The sequence below is a fragment of the Mauremys mutica genome, chromosome 19, assembly GCF_020497125.1.
Source record: "Mauremys mutica isolate MM-2020 ecotype Southern chromosome 19, ASM2049712v1, whole genome shotgun sequence".
Lineage (NCBI taxonomy): Eukaryota > Metazoa > Chordata > Testudines > Geoemydidae > Mauremys > Mauremys mutica.
Genome location: NC_059090.1, coordinates 18460453 through 18481511, shown reverse-complemented (window position 1 = coordinate 18481511; position 21059 = coordinate 18460453). Strand labels below are relative to the sequence as shown.

The 21059-nt window shown below is 39.7% G+C and overlaps 1 protein-coding gene across 4 annotated transcripts in view; it reads right to left on the bottom strand.

The window, feature by feature from the left end:
• The window catches only part of MSI2 (musashi RNA binding protein 2), a 386104-nt gene that overhangs the window by 40545 nt on the left and 324500 nt on the right, over positions 1–21059 (bottom strand). For all 4 annotated transcript variants that reach the window (XM_044993537.1, XM_044993538.1, XM_044993540.1 and 1 more), the window contains one exon: positions 18804–18878. In XM_044993537.1, coding sequence (XP_044849472.1) covers positions 18804–18878 — 75 coding nt within the window. The remainder of the gene's footprint in view (positions 1–18803; positions 18879–21059) is intronic.

Here is a 21059-nt window from a genome sequence, read left to right as displayed (position 1 = left end):
ACTCCTCTAACCCAGACTGAGGCCTGGTCTACAGTTAAAATGCAGATTGACATAGCTATGTAAAATTCACGCCCCCCGAGTGAACCCTGCATAGATGCAGCTAAGTCAACCAAAGAATGCTTCTGTCAACCTAGCTACTGTTGCTCAGGCAGGTGGACTAACTCTAGATGGGAAACCCCTATACGGTGCCACTGTTTTGCTGCGGTAGTGCCGGTAGTGAAAATGGGCCCCCAGGTACAGGCAGAAGCCTCGGTATCCTGCCAGTCTGTACTTTCCTCTCAGCCAGAGCTCACTGTTACAAAATGGAATTCACTCTCCCAGGGGGAAAACTGCTGGCAGGTCAGAGGCAAGGCTCTGGAACCATATTCTCTTCCCTTAGAAACAAGCCCAAACCCAAACCCTGATCCAGACTTGGACCAATCAGTCAATCAGCAAAATTCCCTAGTGCCCGATGGAACACACAGGGCCAGCTTCAAACAGCTGGGGGAGAAGGTGTCCCCATTCTCTCAAAGAAATCCCTTTCTCTGTTCTCTGTCTCAGATGATGCACAGCCAACCCACCTGCCCAGAAAGCAGCATCCTTCACGTGCCCAAATCCCATTCAGGACAGGTCCATAGAGAATGTTAAAAGTTACAGGCAAGCTGTCAACTGCAGGCTTTGTGGGCTCCCTAAGCCATCCCTAAGGTAGATGAGACATGGATTTTCCATATTATAATATGCCTCTGCCTCCTTCCAGTGTGTGCCCCAGACAGCCAAACCTCCTTCAAAGATAGCATAAGAAATAGAGCCGGCAAGTATATTTCTCTTGCTCAAGTGCCAGGGACTCCCAGTATTTACTTCAAATGAAGGGCAAAAAAATCATTACCATGCAAAAGAAGAATGAAATAATGGAGATGGAGAAGGAAACCAACAGAAAGACCCTGAACAAAAGATGCATTATTCTACTCCAGAGTGTGCTTTGGACAGGTGTGTGAAAAATTAGCTCACAGAAAGGAATTCGTTATCCCAAATCTCAGAGAAAAGCCTCTGTGTGACACTGAGTTCCAAACAACTGAAACAGAATCTGATCAACTCAAGTGCTCTTAGGGAAATTCTGCCCCTGTGCGTGGACGAGAGTGTTTGGGGCAAGGCGAGAGGACGGTTAGCAGCGTGTGGGAGGGGGGAAGGGTTGCGAGGAGAAGGGAGGACTGATTAATAACTAGGATTCGGAAAACATGGTTACCGATCCTGACTCAGAGAGACTAACTCCCTCAGCCCACAAGCCTTGAATCAATGCTGCCTACTGAAAATCGATTTGCCAGGCTTCACATTAACATAGTTAATACTTGCACACTGCATTGAGGCTGTAATAATAATAATAATTATTATTATTGTTATTTACATACTATTTTTCTCCCTTAGATCTCAAAGTGAGCTTTACAAAGGTGACTAAATAGCACTATCTCCATTTTACAGATAGGGTACTCTGAGGTATGGAGAAGCTAAGTGACTTGCTGAAAGCCACACAAAGTCAGTGGCAGAGCTGGGAATAGAATCCAGGTCTCCTGGTTCCCAGCCTGGTCAGTAAAGCATTACGACTCCTTCAGCATTATGTAAGGGGGTGTCCCCTCACTGCTGTACTTTATAAACCTCTAAAGTGACCACTCCTGAGTAGTATCAGAGGGGTAGCCGTGTTAGTCTGGATCTGTAAACATGCATCTGACGAAGTGAGTATTCACCCATGAAAGCTCATGCTCCAATGCTTCTGTTAGTCTATAAGGTGCCACAGGACTCTTTGTTGCGCTCCTGAGTAAGACTTTAGAGAACATCACTTGTATTCACGGAATTATCAACACTCCCATCCTAGGTATCATACGATATTTCTCTTGCACTTATATTCACTGTGCCCAGGTGATCTAGTGCCATAGGTACTCACACATGGGAGGTAAGGCATGACCCACCCACCACCATACTACTGAGCTACTGCTCACTGCTGTGACTCATTTGTGGAGAGGCAGGTGTATGCAACACCTCTGCCTCTCCACCTGCATCTTCATGCATCCAATAGAAACGGTTTTTTACACAAATCAGACAAATACTTCGGAAAAAATATTTCTCTACATTATAGCAGTTTAGTGATTTCCCCTGACTCCTGGGGTTTAAAACAGCATGGGCCATAGTGTCCCAAAGGGATATGCCATTCTTTATGTCCAAAGTGCTGTTCCTCGTAGAAGGCTAAAATTTGGCTACAGAGAGAGACCACCTATAGCTCCGCAACTTATTATGATCAGTGGGGATCTAGACACGGATGGAGTCATGGGAAAAACTCCCAGGGGCCCAAGGCAGGGTATTACCAGTGGGAAGTACTGGGTTATGGAACTCCTTGTCAGTGGAGATCAGGAGATGTCCTACATCCCTGTAGCATGAAGTGCAAGACCCACCTCTTTCCACAGGTGAAGGCAATGAGCAGCAGTCGTAGGCTGTTCCAGCAGCCCAGCATCTCAGCTGGGACATGGGAACACCAGGCACTGGCAGCCTTAGTAACCTGACACCTGCTGCCATTCCGGTGAGGGGAGAGGGGACAGCACAGAGAGAGGAAAGAGAACAGGGCAACTGCAGTCAAAGCTGGGGGAGGGAGGAACCCCATGACCAAAATCTGTGAAGCAAAACACAGGCTGAGCTGAGCGGGGAGGAGGAGTCCACCTGGAGCCAGCTGGCATCTGAAAGGGCTTAAACAATAAAAAGGTCAGCTCCGAGCAACCGCGTCCTACAACAGACCCTGAACCAAAGCCCTTTGACATCAACGGGAGTCCTTCCATTGACTTCAATGGACTTTGGATGAGATCCATGGTGAAGGCCACACTGCATCGGAGAAGGGGAAACAGCACCAGCCCTTCTTGCTCCGAGTAGCCACTGTTATCCAGAGCCATCACTATGCCAACTGAAAAATCAAAAAGGAGGAGGGAAGAGCTCAATCTATTCATCATATTTGTCCCCTTCCTGCAGAAATGATCCCTGTCCTTCTTTGTGTATCCTTTGCTTATAATTGCCTAGAGAAAACAAGACGCCTAAGCCGTTCAAAAGGACTAAAGTGGATTTAGGCATTCCAATTAGCAGATATTTTACAATAAATGTTTTGAAAGGGGCTCAAATGCTGTCCAAGAAAGCCCTGAGGATTCAGATCAATTTCATGCTGCCTTATTACTCAGAAAGAGCTAACATGAATATTTGGAGTTCAATTTTTCACAGATAAATTTTTCTGCTTCCTGCATCACTAGTTTCACTTTAAATACTGAAACAGCCTCATGTGGGAGAACAAGGACACATCTGTTTTTAACTACGATGCCCTAAGGTCACAATTTTAGTGAGTGGCTGTCTACATGCAAGTGTTTTCTCCAACACACAAATAAGTCTGGGAAGAAATCAAGTGGGTGACACACAACCAAAGCAGGGGATGCTGAATTTAAAGAGCCAGTGCAAAGCCCTGACATGAAGCACGGAATTAGCCTCATCCAACGTTTTCAAACAGCCATACACTTGATGAGGTTGGATATAGCTGGGATTCATAGGAACTTCGGGAGAAGAGATGGAAAGAGCAATGCTGTATATGCAAGTCCTGATATACCACATAAGCCCACGTTAAGGGTTATGTGGACCTTACATGGTGCCCTTGCTCTCTGCTATGGGAGCATTTAATCCATCATGTGTTTGGCTCCATTGTGCACCCTGACTGCAACAAACTGATCTCATAGTTAGAGGAAGGAAAGACTTTGCCCCGTTTCCCCAGCGCTTCCCAACAAGAAGTGAATCGAGACTTTAGTTACAACCAAACCAAGAAAGGGGAAATAGAAGTGTTTTGTTTACTGTTTTCTGAGTGTTTGGGCTGCACTTGGGTCAGCTTTTCTTCACAACCACGGAGAAATTTCCTTTATTTAAAATGAAAGGTGAGAGTCTCACATAATTACTTGGGTTTCAGGAAAAACAACAAATAATACAAGACTTTTGATAAAATCATGAGAGTTGGCAACACTGAGGATACATTCAACATGCCCAGAGAATTAAGCCTAGCACACAAATATGTATTTCAGACTCTAAAGTCTTTTGAGGCAGGGACTGTGATTTTCTGTATGCACAGTACCTACCCCAATGGGGATTGAGCCCTCTAGGTGCTATTACAATTTAAACGTTAAATAATAATGTGTGGACAGGTAGGCAGTATTTATACATACATACACTGCACTGTGTGAAAATTAATGAAGCCATGAATGTTTCCAAACTGGGATTTCCAGAAGGGACTGTGGATTTGGGGGGGGGGGGGCGTGGAGGGGGGCGGAGACAGAACCAATTCTCAATGTATTCCCCTTCGCCATTTAAAACACTTGATTTTATACCAAAAACTCTTTCTTGCTTCTTAGAATATACTGTTTTAAACATTAGTTAGTTAGGAAAAGTAGAGACCATGTTCACTTGGTCTTAAAAAAAAAAAGTGTGAAATCTAGAATTCAAAATTGTCTGTAGGTTGAATAGGAAAGAAGGTGGAGGGGGAGAACTGATATCCTCTTTTCAAACAATGTTAGCAGTAGCTTTGATCAGCACAGAAAAGCTTTAAAAGGCTCACAGCTGTCATTCCAAATGGATTCTCTCTTGCATTATTCTTTTCATTAGCCAGTTATCCTTTTTGTAGGACCTTTAGGTTTAATTTTTGAAAGTGTCTGACTCAAAACCATGCAGCATCCCAGTATGAAACTTCTTTGGGGATATTCCGTGTAACTGTCATGTTTAGTTGTGTGCATGTGCAGAGGAAGGCTATGTCAAATAGACACTACCCCCTACATATACAACCCTAACTTTTCTACTATCTTTCTCTCAATTCCCCCTTAAAAAACTCACATCTAAGTTTAACAAAAACACCCAACATACAGTGTTTAGAGAGAGAGAAAAAAACCCCAGAGAAATCAAAATTTATACAAAGGTGATGAAAGATCTGGATTCTACCAAAGCGTTCACAGCAAAATATTTTATGTTAATTAGTTTGCTTGGGTTGGAATGAAGATTCCACCCAAAGTTCTAAAAACTCTGTAAAAGTCAGACATAGAATCATCTCTAAGTTATGTCTAAGCAAATCTTACAGTATCTTGAAGGTAAAACCAATATACTTTTTAAAGAAATGCGGCAGCCCAGTCTTTAAAATTCCAAACAGAGGTGAACAAACAAGAAGTTAGAAAGTGGGCCTTCAGGGAAGTGGAAAATTCTTTTCCTGAGCTTCTGATCAATCCTATTAACATTTTTAACATCTACAAGTCTGCTCAGAGTTCTTTATTGTGACTGCCACATTAAGTGTTTCTCTTTGTCTTAAAATGCTGCCTTATATCAAGCTTATTAAAATCTGTTTCACCAGGTCAGGAAATTAGTGAACTTCAGATAAAGCACATCATGCATAATGGGAACCTCATTAAACAGCCCATCATGTTGTTCAAGGCACAGTCCCCCACTACGTAAAATTTATGTATGGCATATGGCAGGATTTTGTAGGAGAATTCTCAACGTCAGACATCAGTAATGGAGTTCACACAGCGTGTGTGTGGTTGCAGATGGGTGTTATTATGAACAATATTTCTCCTCTGGAACTTGGACAAAAATGATAAAACCCAAATACAGTTAATTTAAAATTTGGCACTTCTGCTTTATGTCCTGTAAACGATCCATTTTTCAGCTGCTTACGGCTCCTGGGTGATGGCTTTTAAAATGGGAACGATGCACTTTTGTCCAGTAATTACTTTATGCATCAGTGAGACAAAGCTGCCTATTTGTCTGCAAATTATTGTTGTGTCTTCTCAAGTGTAATAACTCCTTGCAATTATTTCACCATACGGAACTGGCAAACTTCTCAAAGGCAAATGGTTTGTTCTAAGAAAAATATTTATTTTTTTTAAAGAAACCTAAAGCTTGTAGCTATTGTTTTTCATTCTATTTTTACAATGTTCACAGCCTACAGCAGCTTAATGAACATCCCACAGATTTCTGTCATGTGGCCACCAACTGCCTTGTTAATCCACATGTGGTCCATAGATACTACATTTCCCAGCATGCAGTGCTTTACCTTGATCTATAATTTGGAGACCCCTAATAGTAATTAGTGAAACAGACAGAATTATAGCCTTCAGATCAACACAGCCGACGTAGGTGAAAGGGACTTTAAACTAAATCATGTTCTAAGAGGAACTAACTCCATTCAGTACTAAGCTGATGTGTTGGATGGAAACATCTCATTTTACACCTAGGCATTATCATACATTTTTAACAAACATAATTGATTCATGAAACTATCATTGTAGGGGGAGATCAACGCATTCAGGCTTGCCATTATAGCATGCAAGTTCTAAATTCTGGCCACCTGTTGTTGACTGAACAAGGAAGGGGTTGAAGGGAAGAGCATTAAAGCATATATTTCAAGTGCAGCCAAGTGGCACCAGTGCTTCAGACCTCATTTCAGTTGCTTCAAAAGGTACCGAAAAGACAAGCTTCTCAGTTTAAACATTTAACTTATAAAAAAACATTCTCCAACTATATGTATATGTGCTACAAAGGGGAAGATCTGCAATATTAGCTCCAGTATAAATCTCTTGAATTTAGCAAAGGCCTAAGAAAAGCCAATGACTGGAAGCTCAAGTTAGACAAAAAATCAAATTGAAAATAAGATGCACTTTAACAGAGGACAATTAACCATTTGACCAGATTACCAAGAGATGGTAAAATCTCCATCACCTGAAGGCCGTAAATCGAGATCAGATGCCTTTCTAAAAGATAAGCTCTAGTTCAGCCACACATTATTGGGTTCAACAGAGTTCATTTACATAGCACGAAAGAATAATTCTCTTCACGGCAGGAATCACAGGGTGAAATGGTGGGGCCTGTGCTATACAGGAGGTCAGGTTAGACAGGCCTAGCGCTTGGTCTTTATACCTTTATAGTGCCAGTGAGTGGTCTGCATATTATTATAAGTCCTGGAAAAGGTTTCCTGGGAGGTAACGTAAAATGTAACCGACCGATTTAAAATCTTACTACTTGAACTGATTGAAAAATTTGTAATTTCAAAATTGTCCAATGCAAATAAATAAATAAATAAATAAATAAAAAGGGGTGGGGGGTCTATGCTTATTACATTAGGTTACATTTTAAATCTGTATTTTAATATTTATATCAGCATATGCATGCTATTCAGTCTAGTACAACTAACTCTAGAGGGGTAGGGTTTAGGCTGTCATCAGTCAGCATTATTTGATTACATTGCTCTTTCTATGATTTCTGCTATACATGAGGGTTTTCTTTATGCCTCTTTGTTCCTGTGAATAATTATCCCCATAACATTTTCCATTTGCTCTAGCTGAGGCCTCTTAGGAGCAGAAGTTACTATCTAAGAACTCTCTCTGCTATTGCACTGAAGTTGTGAAACCCAGAGAGTCCAGTTCACGTTCAAACAACACGGCTACAGTATGAAATAGGTAGGCTAGTTTTTCCCCTCCACCTGGGACTGCTCATTTTCAGGGCAATGACCCTGTCTCGCTCTGATAGCAATCTCAACACCTGGGTCATGGATCGATGGAACAGTTAGAACCTAACCAAGGAGATAGATTTCTTGAGGACAGACAAGATTCCTTGAGGACAGACAACCCTGGGGAGGTCTGACCTCATGGAATGTTTTAACAGCCTACACAAACTCAGTGATGTTGAGAGGTTCTTTACTGCTTTGGGAAGTTTTCTATCAAGTGACTTTTAAGGCACCCATATATAAAACATTTGTAAAGTTTGAAACTTTATCAAGACATGACATTTGGGGAAACCTTCACAAGCTCTTATGTGGGAGGTTCAGGAAACCGCATGGAAGCTATGATATGGGCAAAGGGTCCTACCAGAAACTTCCAGGGGCTGGAAACTTTGCAAGTGCTCAGTGTTGGCCTAACTCTGTTGCCACTGAAATAATGGGAGTTTTACCACTGACCTCAGTGGGAGCAAAGTTGGACCAACACCAATTGCTTCTGAAAATCCCATCCTAAATTTATTGGCCACGGTAATATTTTTCAGATCAGATCATTCCTCTTGCCTGTACAAGTGAAAATGAGATTCTTCTGAGCTAAAACATCCCAAGAATGCAAAGGGGCTTCTGCTGGGAGTAAGGGGACCGCACCCTTCTGAACGACTGGCTCAGTTTCTGGTTCTTTTTTAACCTGTTGTAAGAATTCTACTCAGCTCCTTATCCTGCACCCATCACCATGTTATCTAGTAGTGCATTAAGTGGAATGTCTAGCAACTGTCTCATGTGGTGCTTTCCATCTGTCTGTCTTTTTCTCCACAGAGAGACTATTAGGTGGATGTGTGTGCATGTGTATACTACATAATTTGCATTTACGAATGACAGGCCGAATGGGAAGGGCTTATTACCACAAGGCTATCCAGAAATAGACTATTCCAAACAGATCCTAGTATGCTTAAGGAAAGTACTACTTACAGCATTTATATTGGGGTTAAAATCTAGGTAAAATTATTTTCCTGTGACAAAAAAACCCAAACTCCATCTGCCAAGTGAGCAGAACTTAATGGGGTATTTCATGGTTAGCGGTTTATGTGCACTGAAATATTAATTTTTTACTTTATTACCTACATTTTTAAGGGTTCCCTGCTCACGGGAAGCACATGTATCCTGAATGCATGCACTTCAGCCTCTCATCCTAGGTGAAAGACATGCAAACTTTCAAATTAATTTGGAGGGGAGGGGGAGAGGGCAGGGAGTCCAGTCTGCCATTTGCTTTCATTGATGGAAATTAAAACTGAAAGGTTTGAAGAATGATAATTAAGCTCACTCTGGTAGATTTAATAAGCTCTTTGTAAATCATTTTACGCCATGCAGACGCCACCTGCATGTTTTAGGTGAACAAAGGCATGCAGTGCTGGAAGGATTAGACCAGCATTTAAGCAGTGTAGGAAGGGCTAGAAGGAAGAGTGAGAAACAGCTCTAACTTTGTCTTGCATTTCTTACCATAACAAGTTTAAACAATTTACTGCACAGCTTCTAATGGGACTTAGTGTTTATCCAACCACAATACTTTGAACCACAGAATGCCAAGGACAGGTTTACTTTAAAAAAAAAAAAAAATTAAGACCAGTCATTAAATTATCACACTGTGACAAGCTTTGTTACTGCTTCCAACATGGCTCAACTACTGGGGACCTGACTAAAGCCCCCTCTGTACAACACTGTCAGGATAAAGGGGCCGGTGTGAATATAATTTACTCCCACTTTAAAGCACCCTTACGCTGCCAGAGAATTGTAGAGTGGCCTTCGTGTAAATGAGAATCTTCGTCCTGGGGCTGTAAAATGCCATATATCTCTCGAGCACTAATGCATTTAGGACCAGATCAATGGAACTACGCTGAGATGTGCTACACCAACGGATGATCTCCCCCTCAGAGTTGAACAATATTTACTCTCAGAAACTAAGTACAGTGCTCCCCTCCCCCTCTTTTACAAGTACGTTATCTAGCTATACTATCTAGCTACAACTAAATGTTTATTTTGTGCCATGCATTCAGACTACAGATATATTCCCTTCTCTTCAATCACATGCTGGTCCCCACCGTGGATTTCTTGTGAGGAGCACACAACAGAGCGAGGGGTGAAGAGCTGTCGGGGGGGGGGGGGGAATAAATCTTGCAGGTTTTTGGCATTTTCTTTTTCACATCATAGGCTGGTAAATATTTTAACTATTTCTCCACCCTCCTCCTTCCTCTCTGAAATTCTCAAACAGAGCCTTAAATATACCATTACTACAAAAATTACCCCATTCCTGACATCCCAACTCTCCTCCTCCTCACCCCCAAATCCACAGTGTAACCATTTATATTATCTGTAAAGCATATAGGCTAGTTACGGTTAGATTAACATTGCTTTTCTATACCAGTTACTCACAGACTAAGTAGGCTTCAAGGTAACGTGGTTTTGAGTAGCTGCCACGGAACAAACTAAACTCAGGCTTTCAGATTTAAAATAATATTTTTAAAAATCCTGTTAATAATGGAAAACCTAAAAGTTCTCTTAGCTGGTGCGTTATTTGGGGGCAGGGACTGGTCTTTTTGCTCTGTGGTAGTACAGAGCCTAGCACAATGGGATTCTGGTCCACGATTGGGCCTCCTAGGCACTACTGCAATATAAATAATAAGTAAATACATTTTTCTTTTCTCTAAACGTTCATCTAAATATTTGTCCCCCCCCGCCCATCTAAACACTTCACTGTGCTTAAAAGAATTAATTAAAAACCCCAAGAAATAATTCCAACAGCCAAAGGTCGGGTAACCCTGCAATAACAAACCACCAAGACTATGATGGAGGAAAATATAATTCCGGTAAAGAAACACATTTCAATTTCAAACTTCCAAGGAGGAGTGACAGGTATTGATCTGCAAAGGGCTCTGCACAGGGCAACTCTTGCACTCCCACCTAGGTTATTCTGTTTTTAAATGATGACAGGGCTGTTCTTTATTTTCTTTTAATATTTAAATGCGTTTCACTCCAAAAACAGATTTCTCCCCATTAGTGCACAAGAGTTCACAGTGTATGGATCTGATCCTCACCCCACTGCTATCAATGGCACAAAGTCCATTGAAGTTAATGGTGCAGAATCAGACTTTATAAGAATAATGCAGCTGTAACATGTAGGTACTCTTCACCAACACTATAAAAATGTGTCTTTTTTTATTATCTCTGCTGTAAACATATCTAATATGCAATATTCACTCCGTGAGTTCTTCAAACACTGGGTCACACACTTCAGATGATGATCTTTTTATTCTTTTATTAAATTGTCATTGGTACTGGTTATTTGGTATGTCCAAACCAAAATACGAAACTGCAAGCTAAGAGAGCAGCAACACAGCTTGTCCATTGTAAACCATTTATTATTTTTTTTTCTACCTCGGTTGCTTACAGGAAAAAAAAAGTAATTAAAAAAAAAAAGCACAGATGAACTATTTACAAAATGAGAAAATTGACAATAGCCGAAATGTTTGCAAATCATGCACACTAGGAAAAGTTCACAAAAGCAAAGCAATTCATAGCAAAACAAAAACAAAATAATAAAAAAGCCATACAGATTTAAAAAAAGCAGAAGAATAAAAAGGAAAACTAACCAATTATTACATCAAGCATCTTTAATGAAAAGAACAGCATAGCTGTGTATGTAGAGCCTTGGACACTGACATTTTAAACAAGTGGATTAACAAACATTAAAATGCATTACAGTTCTACTGTAAGCATGCAATTTACTTCTCACAAACTTATAAAATTGATAGAAGCACTTTTTTTTTTAATAAAAAGGAGAATTTAAATGCAACGTGTGCTTTCAACCATACAGCTCAGAACTTAGTTCTGTTAGAAACAAAGCCAATAATGGGAAAGCGTATAAAAACAGGTGAAGAGCTACTTCATAGATTTGTGCAGAGGTTAAAGGTTAAGAGGTGCGATACAGCTCATGCTGGCAGCTCAGTTCCTGCTGCTCTTGCTAGAACTTTAATTCTGCCAATGGTTTGCAAGTGAAGCATGGAAGTAAAAGTTACTACAGCATCTGACCTTCGGAAAGCATAGCCTAATCCAAGATAGGGAACTGCCTAGGAGCTTTGAAGGTGGTGGGTTGGGTTTTTTTTGTTTGTTTGTTTGCTTTTGGTTTTTTTGTATGTGTGGAAGAATGGAATGATATAGTGTTTGTTTTGGAGGTGGGGTGGTGGGGTGTTTGGTAGCCTCTAATCATCCACAGCTTACGTTGATGAGCACTTTTCAAGGTAAAAACAATGAGGAGTCCGGTGGCACCTTAAAGAGTAACAGATTTATTTGGGCATAAGCTTTCATGGGTAAAAAACCTCATTTCTTCAGATGCATGGAGTGAAAGTTACAGATGCAGGCATTATACAATGACACATGAAGAGAAGGAAGTTACCTCACAAGTGGAGAACCAGTGTTGACAGGGCCAATTCAATCAGGGTGGATGTGATCCACTCCCAATAACAGATGAGGAGGTGTCAATTCCAGGAGAGGCAAAGCTGCTTTTGTAATAAGCCAGCTCCCAGTCCCTATTCAAGCCCAAATTAATGGTGTTAAATTTGCAAACGAATTTTAGTTCTGCTGTTTTGGCTACCCCCTGATACCTGACACTTTCAAGGTGACATCACTATACTCAAGCTTTTCTGTTTTGAAAACAGAACTTTCAGTTATTAGAATTTCAACTACTGAAAGATCTGTAAAACCAAAAAAGTAATAATCATGCAATTGCCAACTGTACAGATTAAATTTTCACAGATACATGATCATAATACTTTGAATAATTAGATTCATTCCCCTGGCTTGCACAATAATCTTAGCTATATGTTACCAGCCCTCCTGCATGATAATTATGACTTTTACTGATATTAGATATGCTGTATATCAAAAAGCATCAACATTTCAGTTTGGGGGCTTTTTATAGGACTTGATCATAATTTCCATTTCCCTAATAAATTATTTCTACAAAGTTTGTGAGAAGTCATGCCTTTATAACGTCAACTAACACCCGCCTCCATTCTCTTTGTGAGTTACATTCCACGTGGGCATTAAAAACTCATATAAAGCAGAGGAAACAAAAATAAGAAAAAGCAAACTCAAGCAGTGAGGATATGGAGCCTTTAAAAATAATAGTAATAATAATAATAATAATAATAAAAAAAATAAGTCCAGTCAATCAAACCAGCCAGTAAGAGCAGCATTTTTTCAGTGGACATTGATATTAAACATGGACCACCCAGGCTGTCTCTGTCTGTCTCTTTCTCTCATTAGCACTGTAGTAAACCCCGATTAATTTGTTATGCATCTTTAAGAACTAGTTGATAAAAATTATGTCTTGTGAAATCGGCAAATAGTCTGCAAAGTGAAATAAGAACAGAAATTAATAGATTAAACTGAAAAGATAAGTCCCAGAAATTAAAAAAAAAATGAAACAGAATAGGGAGTGATTATAATAATAATAATTTAAAAATGACTATGTACTAAGCTATTAAAGCCTAGAGAGAAAAAAAACTTGATGAGAGAAGATAGAACAGTTGCCAAAGTGATTTACATTCCTGCCGCTTTTCAAGCTAAGGGCTGTCACCTACTTTGATAGAAGTATAATACAGGAGATCTATAGAGGAGGCATCATTCAAACAGACAAATAGTCACAGAGCAAAGAGCCTTCTTTCCAAATTACCAAAACAAAAATGCAGACAGGTGGATCATGACATTTGTAGCATTGTTTCGCTTTGACAACAGTAAATATCACATTACAACACAATATTGACTGGCATTTAAAAAAAATAAAAGAAAAAGAAAATGGGTGGTTTAACCTGAAAAGGCAACTGGAATAAAGGGAGCTGATATTAAAATAAATGCAACCGTAATACAGTTCTTTGAAATGGTAACTGTTAATAGCACAGTTTTGCAATACTTTATTTTTATAATACGAGGAACACTATAATTTCCTTGAAATTAGCTGACTTATTATAGCACAGACATCAGAAGCGTACTATATTAAGGGTCTGTGACACATCTGTACTCTAATAAGAAGCGACGTCAGGATTGCTCTATAACAAACCATTTAAAGTAGCATTCTGACATAAGAGATAATGAAGGATAAGTGTATGTGCTCATATCAAGGCATTTAGCTACAACAAACTCACTCTTTCATTCAGCCTTGCCATGAGATCTGCTGGTAGAATGACCCAAGAGAAGATGCAGACAAACTGAAATAGTGTGTGGGGGGGGGTCTTCTTTTTTGTGAAATCCCACAGAGTACACTGTTTTTACTTCAATACTCTGGTGATAGGTAGCAGCCTAAAACCCTAAGATATTGCAAACTGTAGTGTTTGGGGACAAGCCTTCAAGGAAAAGAAAATAAAAGAAAAAAAAATAGAGTATTTTGTAGAAATAACCCGAACAGTTCCTCTTTAATCACAATAATGCAATGTTCTGGGTGTGTAGGTCGTTTTTATTTTTATTTTTTTAAAGGGTATACATGCCCATATTTTGCTCTGCAAAGTTTGCATGCTCACCTGTTTCCATGCTCAGAACCCCACCTCCATGCACGCAAAGGGGCGCTTCTGCATGTGCAAAAACATGCATGAGAAAATATTATGAATGCAATTTAGGCACCTTGGAAAACTTGGCCTATGCTGTTGAATACTCTAGTATTTTTTAATCAGTGTACCGACTTCTTATGTTTTATTAAAAGCTTCCTTTTCTCTGCTAGTCTGTAACAGGCTGTACTGTTCAAAACCTTGATTTCTGCTAAAGCAGGGAGAAGGGTCATTTTCAAAAAATAAACCCTGAAAAAAATGGCTTCCAGTCTCAGGTTTGTAGAGAGGATGCGAAAGGAAAATGCAGAGAACAACAAAAGCAGCTTAGGTACATTAAGACAAATCGATAAAGTAGCATTAATTTAATCAACATTTATATGAAAGATGTGACAAATATAGGTTAGCATGCAATAGTCTCTGAACTCTGCATATAAAACCCTCTCTAAGTTCTGGAGACACTGATAACATATTGAGCTTCGCACTCCTACCTACAGCATTTCCTCACCAGAACATCTTTCCCCTTTCCCTTACCAGGGAACTGCAGTCAGATACAGAACAGCTGTGTGCACATCATTCATTGCCGTCTCTGTGTGGTAGCAGATAGTAGGATGCAGAATTGATACAAGTATTTGGCATTACTGAGGGCATGATACTGAACTCCTTGAGCACCTAAATCTCCCAACAATTCCAATAGGTGTCCTAGGTGCAAGATATGGCCCCAAGTACTGGCTTGAAGCTGTGGCATTTAAGTGGTAGTGTCTAGTGAAATTGTGAATCAGTTCCCCTGGGTCTTCTTGTGCTGAACACCACACAAAGGACAAGACAACAATGTAGGAGCTTTTGTCCTTTCAATGCATCCTTGTACAAGAGCGGGGATACCATGTCCATGCTTGCCTCCTTTACACAGATGCTAGCAAAAAGGCAGGAGCAAAGGACAGAGCTGGCTCCAAAGATTCAGAACATGCTGTCCCCTTAAGTAGTACTGAAAATATTGTGCCCAACTCTGGGAACTGCCACTGGCACCACCTCTTAGCATCAGCTGTGCCATAAGGGCACAACTGCACCTTTACATTCCGTGCCTCAGTTTACCAACTGATCAAAGGGGTCTGACACTCCAATATTCAATATTGCATATGGGATAACATTCCAGAGAGTGCTGTGAAGATTAATATTTATAAGATGCTTTGAGATCCTTAAATGTGCTACACAAGAGTCAAGTATTTTTAGAGCTTCATTAAAAACTGAAGTAAGCGTTTTTAAAAAAAACCCAACGTATTTTAAAAAAAATTGTTTGTGGGGAATAAATACATTATGATACAGTTTCTTATAAAGTGCAAGTCTAAGAAAAAGCTAGAGGACCCTAAATAAAAACACATATAATGATAGTTAGAGTCAAACGATATCTTTACAATTAGTTGCTAGTCCTGTCAATTTTATTCAGTTTATTAAAACCATTTTTCATTATTTGTCTTTTCTTCATATAGCTCCATCTGATTCAAGAAGTCATGAGAACCTGAAAATCAAGTCCTGAGACAATGTGCAAATGCACTTAAAAAAAAAAAAATCTCACCACCTTATATTCAAATGCTATTAGCTCAAAACAGGTGTTGAAATGAACTTGTGTGCATTTTTGTGCTATATCTGGATGGCTTTAATATTATGAAGAGTACTGTGGAAACGACATATATATCATACAGCTGAGCGGTCAAACCTGTTTTGTGAAGAGGGCTGACAACATTTTTAATTATGGCCTGTCAGCCAGTGCTATTTCCCTTGATACAGCAGCTCTCCCAATGGTGTCAATGGGAGGTTTGTACAAAGAACAGCAGCAGAATATGACCCTTTTAAAACCATCATAAAAGTGATGCAGGGCACCTTTAGGAAAATTCCTACTACGGCCCTTTGTTTATTTGACCATTTGTGTGTGCTTTTACCAAATTTGCATGCACAACAGCAGTAACTGCATGTGCAAATTATGCCCACCATTGAACATTGATGTTGTTTGTAAACACGGACCTCAGCGTGATATCATTGTATTCAGCATTAGCACTCCATTGCAACAGGAGCAGTTGCCATCACACTGAACTATTTCAAACTAAGACAGCAATACGCTGGGTCATGTTACATTTACAAGCACAAGAGGTAGAAATGGAATATTTGTTTTTTTAATCCTACAGATCCACATTCATCATAGGGGCTGGATATACAGTATATGTCAAATGGGCTGGGTGATTAACACCCCTGCTATATGATTTTTTTTAAATGTATAGTAGAGCGATAAGAGTACAGTATGTGGCTTAAAGGAACACCTATAAAACAAGGCTCTTTTGAGATGGCATTTTCCCTTTCAAGTTGCATTCTTAAAAGATCCCCCACACTGTAATGACTCTTCTCTGGTGAGGGGAAGCGAACACTATACCTGCAGTTAGCCAAAGGAGATCACTATACAGCAACATCAGCCTCAGCACCCTTTTGGATCAAAAATTAACAAGAGCCAAAGAGGGAGCTGAACTTTCTGCCTCTGAAGCTCTCACAGCCCCAGCTGGCCTGGGACGTGAGGAATGAAGGCTGGTCCTGAACTCTGATTCCTTCTGTGTTTCTTACCAGAAGAGCAAACGTATAGAAAAACGGTCAAAGAAGGTCAATTTTTAGACTTAATATCTTCGACAAAGGGGTTTTTCTGGTTAGTTTTCTTAAATGGATATTCTCAAAAGCACTTATACACTTACAGAAACCAGAGTCTCAACATTTGTAAAATGTCAAAATAATCAACAACAACACTTCCCTTTATGGAAAACTCCCAATAGAAACCACTACGGTTCCAAAGGAACTAGATAGTGTTATGTGGAAATTACTTCGTCGTGTAGAATTTAATAAACAATTTTAATCCTTTCTATAAAATATTTAAACCAATCTGTAGGAGTTTAAAGGAGGGTTGTATTCCTGCTACAGAATTCCAAAGGTAGGTTCAGACATTACATAAAAAGGTTATAGTTCTGTTATATTCTAGAGTTTTTCTCCATAACGGTCTTGTTTTCTTCTTTGGTTAAAAACCCTGTCCTTTACCTGTAGCATTTTCATTAAAGAGACAGTTAAACTTGGTTTCTTAATACTCCGTGCAGTTCTGGTTGCCTCATCTCAAAAAAGATGTATTAGAATTGGAAGAAAGACAAAGAAGGGCAACAAAAATGATTAAGGGTATGGAACATACGATGAAAGATTAAAAAGACTGGGACTGTTCGGCTTAGAAACGAGACGATTATGGGGGGATATGATGTAGGTCTATATAATCATGAATGGGATGGGGAAAATGAACAAAGAAGTGTTATTTACCCCTTCACATAACACAAGAACCAGGGGTCACCCAATGAAATTAATAGGCAGCAGGTTTAAAACAAACAAAAGGAAGTACTTCTTCATGCAACACATAGTCAACCTGTGGAACTCGTTGCCAGGGGATGTTGTGAAGGCCAAAAGTATAACTGGGTTCAAAAAAGAACTAGATAAGTTCATGGAGGATAGTTCCATCAATGGGTATTAGCCAAAATGGTAGGGGATGCAAGCCTATGCCAAGGTGTACCTAAGTCTCCGACTGCCAGAACAGAAGCTGGGACTGGACAACAGGAGATGGATCACTCGATAAATTGCCCTGTTCTGTTCATTTCCTCTGAAGCATCTGGCACCTACCACTGTTGGAAGACAGGATACTGGGCTAGATGGACCATTGGTCTGACCCAGTATTGCCTTTTTTATGTTCTTAACCTAAGCAAACTTGTGCTTCTAACATTCTCGTTCTAAGCAATTAAATAAACAGTGCAAGGTGGTGGAACTGATCATGTGTGACCCAAGTGACATGGCACGCTAATGAATTTAACACAACATAGATTTCCTTTCCATGATGTCCTGGTAGGCCTTAGCTATTAGTTAGCAGTAAACACAGCAATCAAGACTCTGCTTCAAAAATCTCCCTTAGAATTCTTAAGGTGAAATAAAAAAAATCATCTGTCATTTCCAATTTAAGTTCTAAGCCGCACTGGCATAAAGTAAAATATAGGGAGAACTAGTTTCAGTGACTGCCTTTTCAAAGTGCCCCAGATGAAATCCACACTGTGTTACATTAAAAGCCGGCCTACCACTTTAGAACCATAGGAGATCAAAAATTATGAGTGGCAGTATTAAACTTCCAGTGAATGGAAATCACTAAATGCAGCAAATCTTTGACAGCCACACAAAAGGGAAGGGAGGGAGGAACCAAACAAACGTGAAGAAAGAATTAGATTGAGCACCATTAGACACCCAACTCTATGAAGGTCACCAGAGACATCTATATAAAATACACGCACGTTGGACTTTTTACTCCAGAACTGCATCCCTAACAAATGTAAGCTTACTGTACATAGAAAAAGGAAAAAAAATTAACTCCAGCAAAGGGATGGTAATAGCTCTTAAATTATCATTCTGGTTAATTTTTTTTAAATTAAAAACTTTGTTTTCAAATAACCAGTACCAATTAACACATTATATTAATAACAATCTTGGCTATATCCTTCTATATATATATATATTTTTTTTGAAGATATATCTTCAAAATGGTCACAATTTGTCATCGCATGAAATGCTTCCCTGCAGATTTTCCTTCCTCAACTTGCAGCTATGGATTTAAATAAATCAATCTCCAAATGAAATGTACATACCTGGGAACTGATAGCTGTAGCTTGGGGCAAATCCAGGATATCCTCTGCCATATGTCGCAACAAAATTTGGGTAACCTTGAATGTAGAAATGTGAATAAAAAAAAAAGGCAGATTAGTAAGGTTTTACTCTTTGCTCCTACATCTAATGTAACAGTAACACAGAGGATGGGTGAAAAAGAAATTTGACTTTTACACAAGGTATGAAAGAACACAGTTTACTCTTCTCATGCACAACTGCAGGAAGGTTTCATCCTGAAGAAAAATAAAACATCTGCAGACACATACTACTCTTCCTGATCACTTTCTCCTTTTGCTATGCATATGAGATCTGTCACTCATATAATTAACATGCACTTTGGTTTCTGAAGTCCAAGGACTGTGCATACTTTTTAGCTAGAAGAGTAAATGCCAAATGCTAAGGCTAAACACATAACACAGGTTTGCTCTGACATTTGGAGAGCTTACAATGAATGTACTTTGCTTCAGAGTTATTGACAGTTGGAGATTAAGGTACTAGTAATTCTTCATCCCAGGAGTGTGAAGGACAACAGTTAACACATCAAAGAGTTAGAGGCAGCAATATCAAGGAACTAGAGAGTCAAAGAGGTTTTAGTTTTTCAGGAAGGTAAAATTCAACAGATAAGAAATTTTTCCTGAAGCAATTTGTAACAGCTACAATCAAACAAAGTATTTGCTATTTTCTTATTAGAGCAATACCATTCAAGGACACTTTGTTGTAAATAAAATTGTGTAAGCAAATATATTGAACAACACATGGTGTCCAATTTAACATAAGGTTTCAGCAGTCACATAACATGGCAGAAAAAAAACCCCAACCACATGCTAGTGTAACACAGAAAAAAAGCCTGTCGAATCTGCAGCTACAAACCCCCGAGGTACACTGCAGATGGTGGAAGAAAACGGTGTTGCAAAGAGGACAAAACCATTTCAAGCAATATTACTGAAAGCATGACTGAGATTTGGGTAACAGCACTGCAAATTAGAGCAAGCTGGTTTGGTCACATTCTCATTAACAAGTAAACCGGCGTGAACTCATGTTCAGTGGAACCCATTGCTGGCCATGGCTAAGAGTGACACGTCAATTTGCTAGTGTAGACAGGGTTGTCACGCACAGAGACTGTGCCATTTGGCTTTTTTTGTCCAATAGGCAATCATAGATAAGAATTCTACTGTATTATATAAAGACAGTAGGTTTATCTATGCTCAAGAGAAAAAGCTCCTTCTGGCTCTTTAAGAGTCTAGAGGAGCACCTGGGAATCCCACCCTTTGCACTGGGTAGCATGAGTGAGTGACCCTGGAATGCTGAATGGAGATGGAGTGAGCATTAGAAGAGGATCAGGAAAGGCTAAATTACATCCACCTCTGTTAATTTCCATGGCAGCTATGCATACATATAGTAAACCAAGGCAGAATTTAAAGCCCCATGGGTTTAAAGATCAGAGATTAAGGGGTAGATCTGACTCCCACTGAAGTCCTGAGTCTTGTCCCATTTCTCTGTATGAGTGTTCTATCTATGTTCTTAAATGTACCCTGTCACTGAGCCACCAGACCGCCTCCAAACGTTATAAAAACAGCGCACACAGGTGGATTTCTCTCTTGCTCCTCCTGTTCAGACAGTGAGGACCCTACTTCATTTATTTTCAATCTCCCTCCAACCCCACCCGCACCCACCCTCCCAGTGTAGTGTTTTTGAACAAAGACAGTCTAAACAATGTGGTTTTGTTCTGAAGGCAGCAGGGTCCTGGCCAGCCTCACTTCTGGAAATCAAAACTTTTGCCTAAAAAATTCTGTCAGCTGCATAGGGGTTATGTGTTTTCTTCATACTTTATTCTATTTGCATCGAGGCCGGTAAGTTAACTGCCTTTTCATAGGCTCCATTAGTGCTCCATTTACCAAGGCTAATAGTTACCGTGACCACCTTGTGTTACCCTCTACAAAGCTGGCATGTTTTTCAAACATCACCTACAATTCTCAAACTTTTTGCCTGCCTAGTTTTAGCAGAATAGTATTTATATTTCCAGTGCCAACAAACACTGCACAGTCTTTGCCACAATTACTGGGCAGTGCTCAGCTTTCTGCCTTTCTCCCCAAACCCACTGTCTTATCATGAAAGTCTTGATGCAACTCCCTTTGAAGTCAATGGGAATTTTTCCACTGACATTAAAGGAAATTGCATTTGGCCTTAAGCGCATTGATATGTATGGTTCGTTTTGTTTGTTTGTTTACAACTGAAAA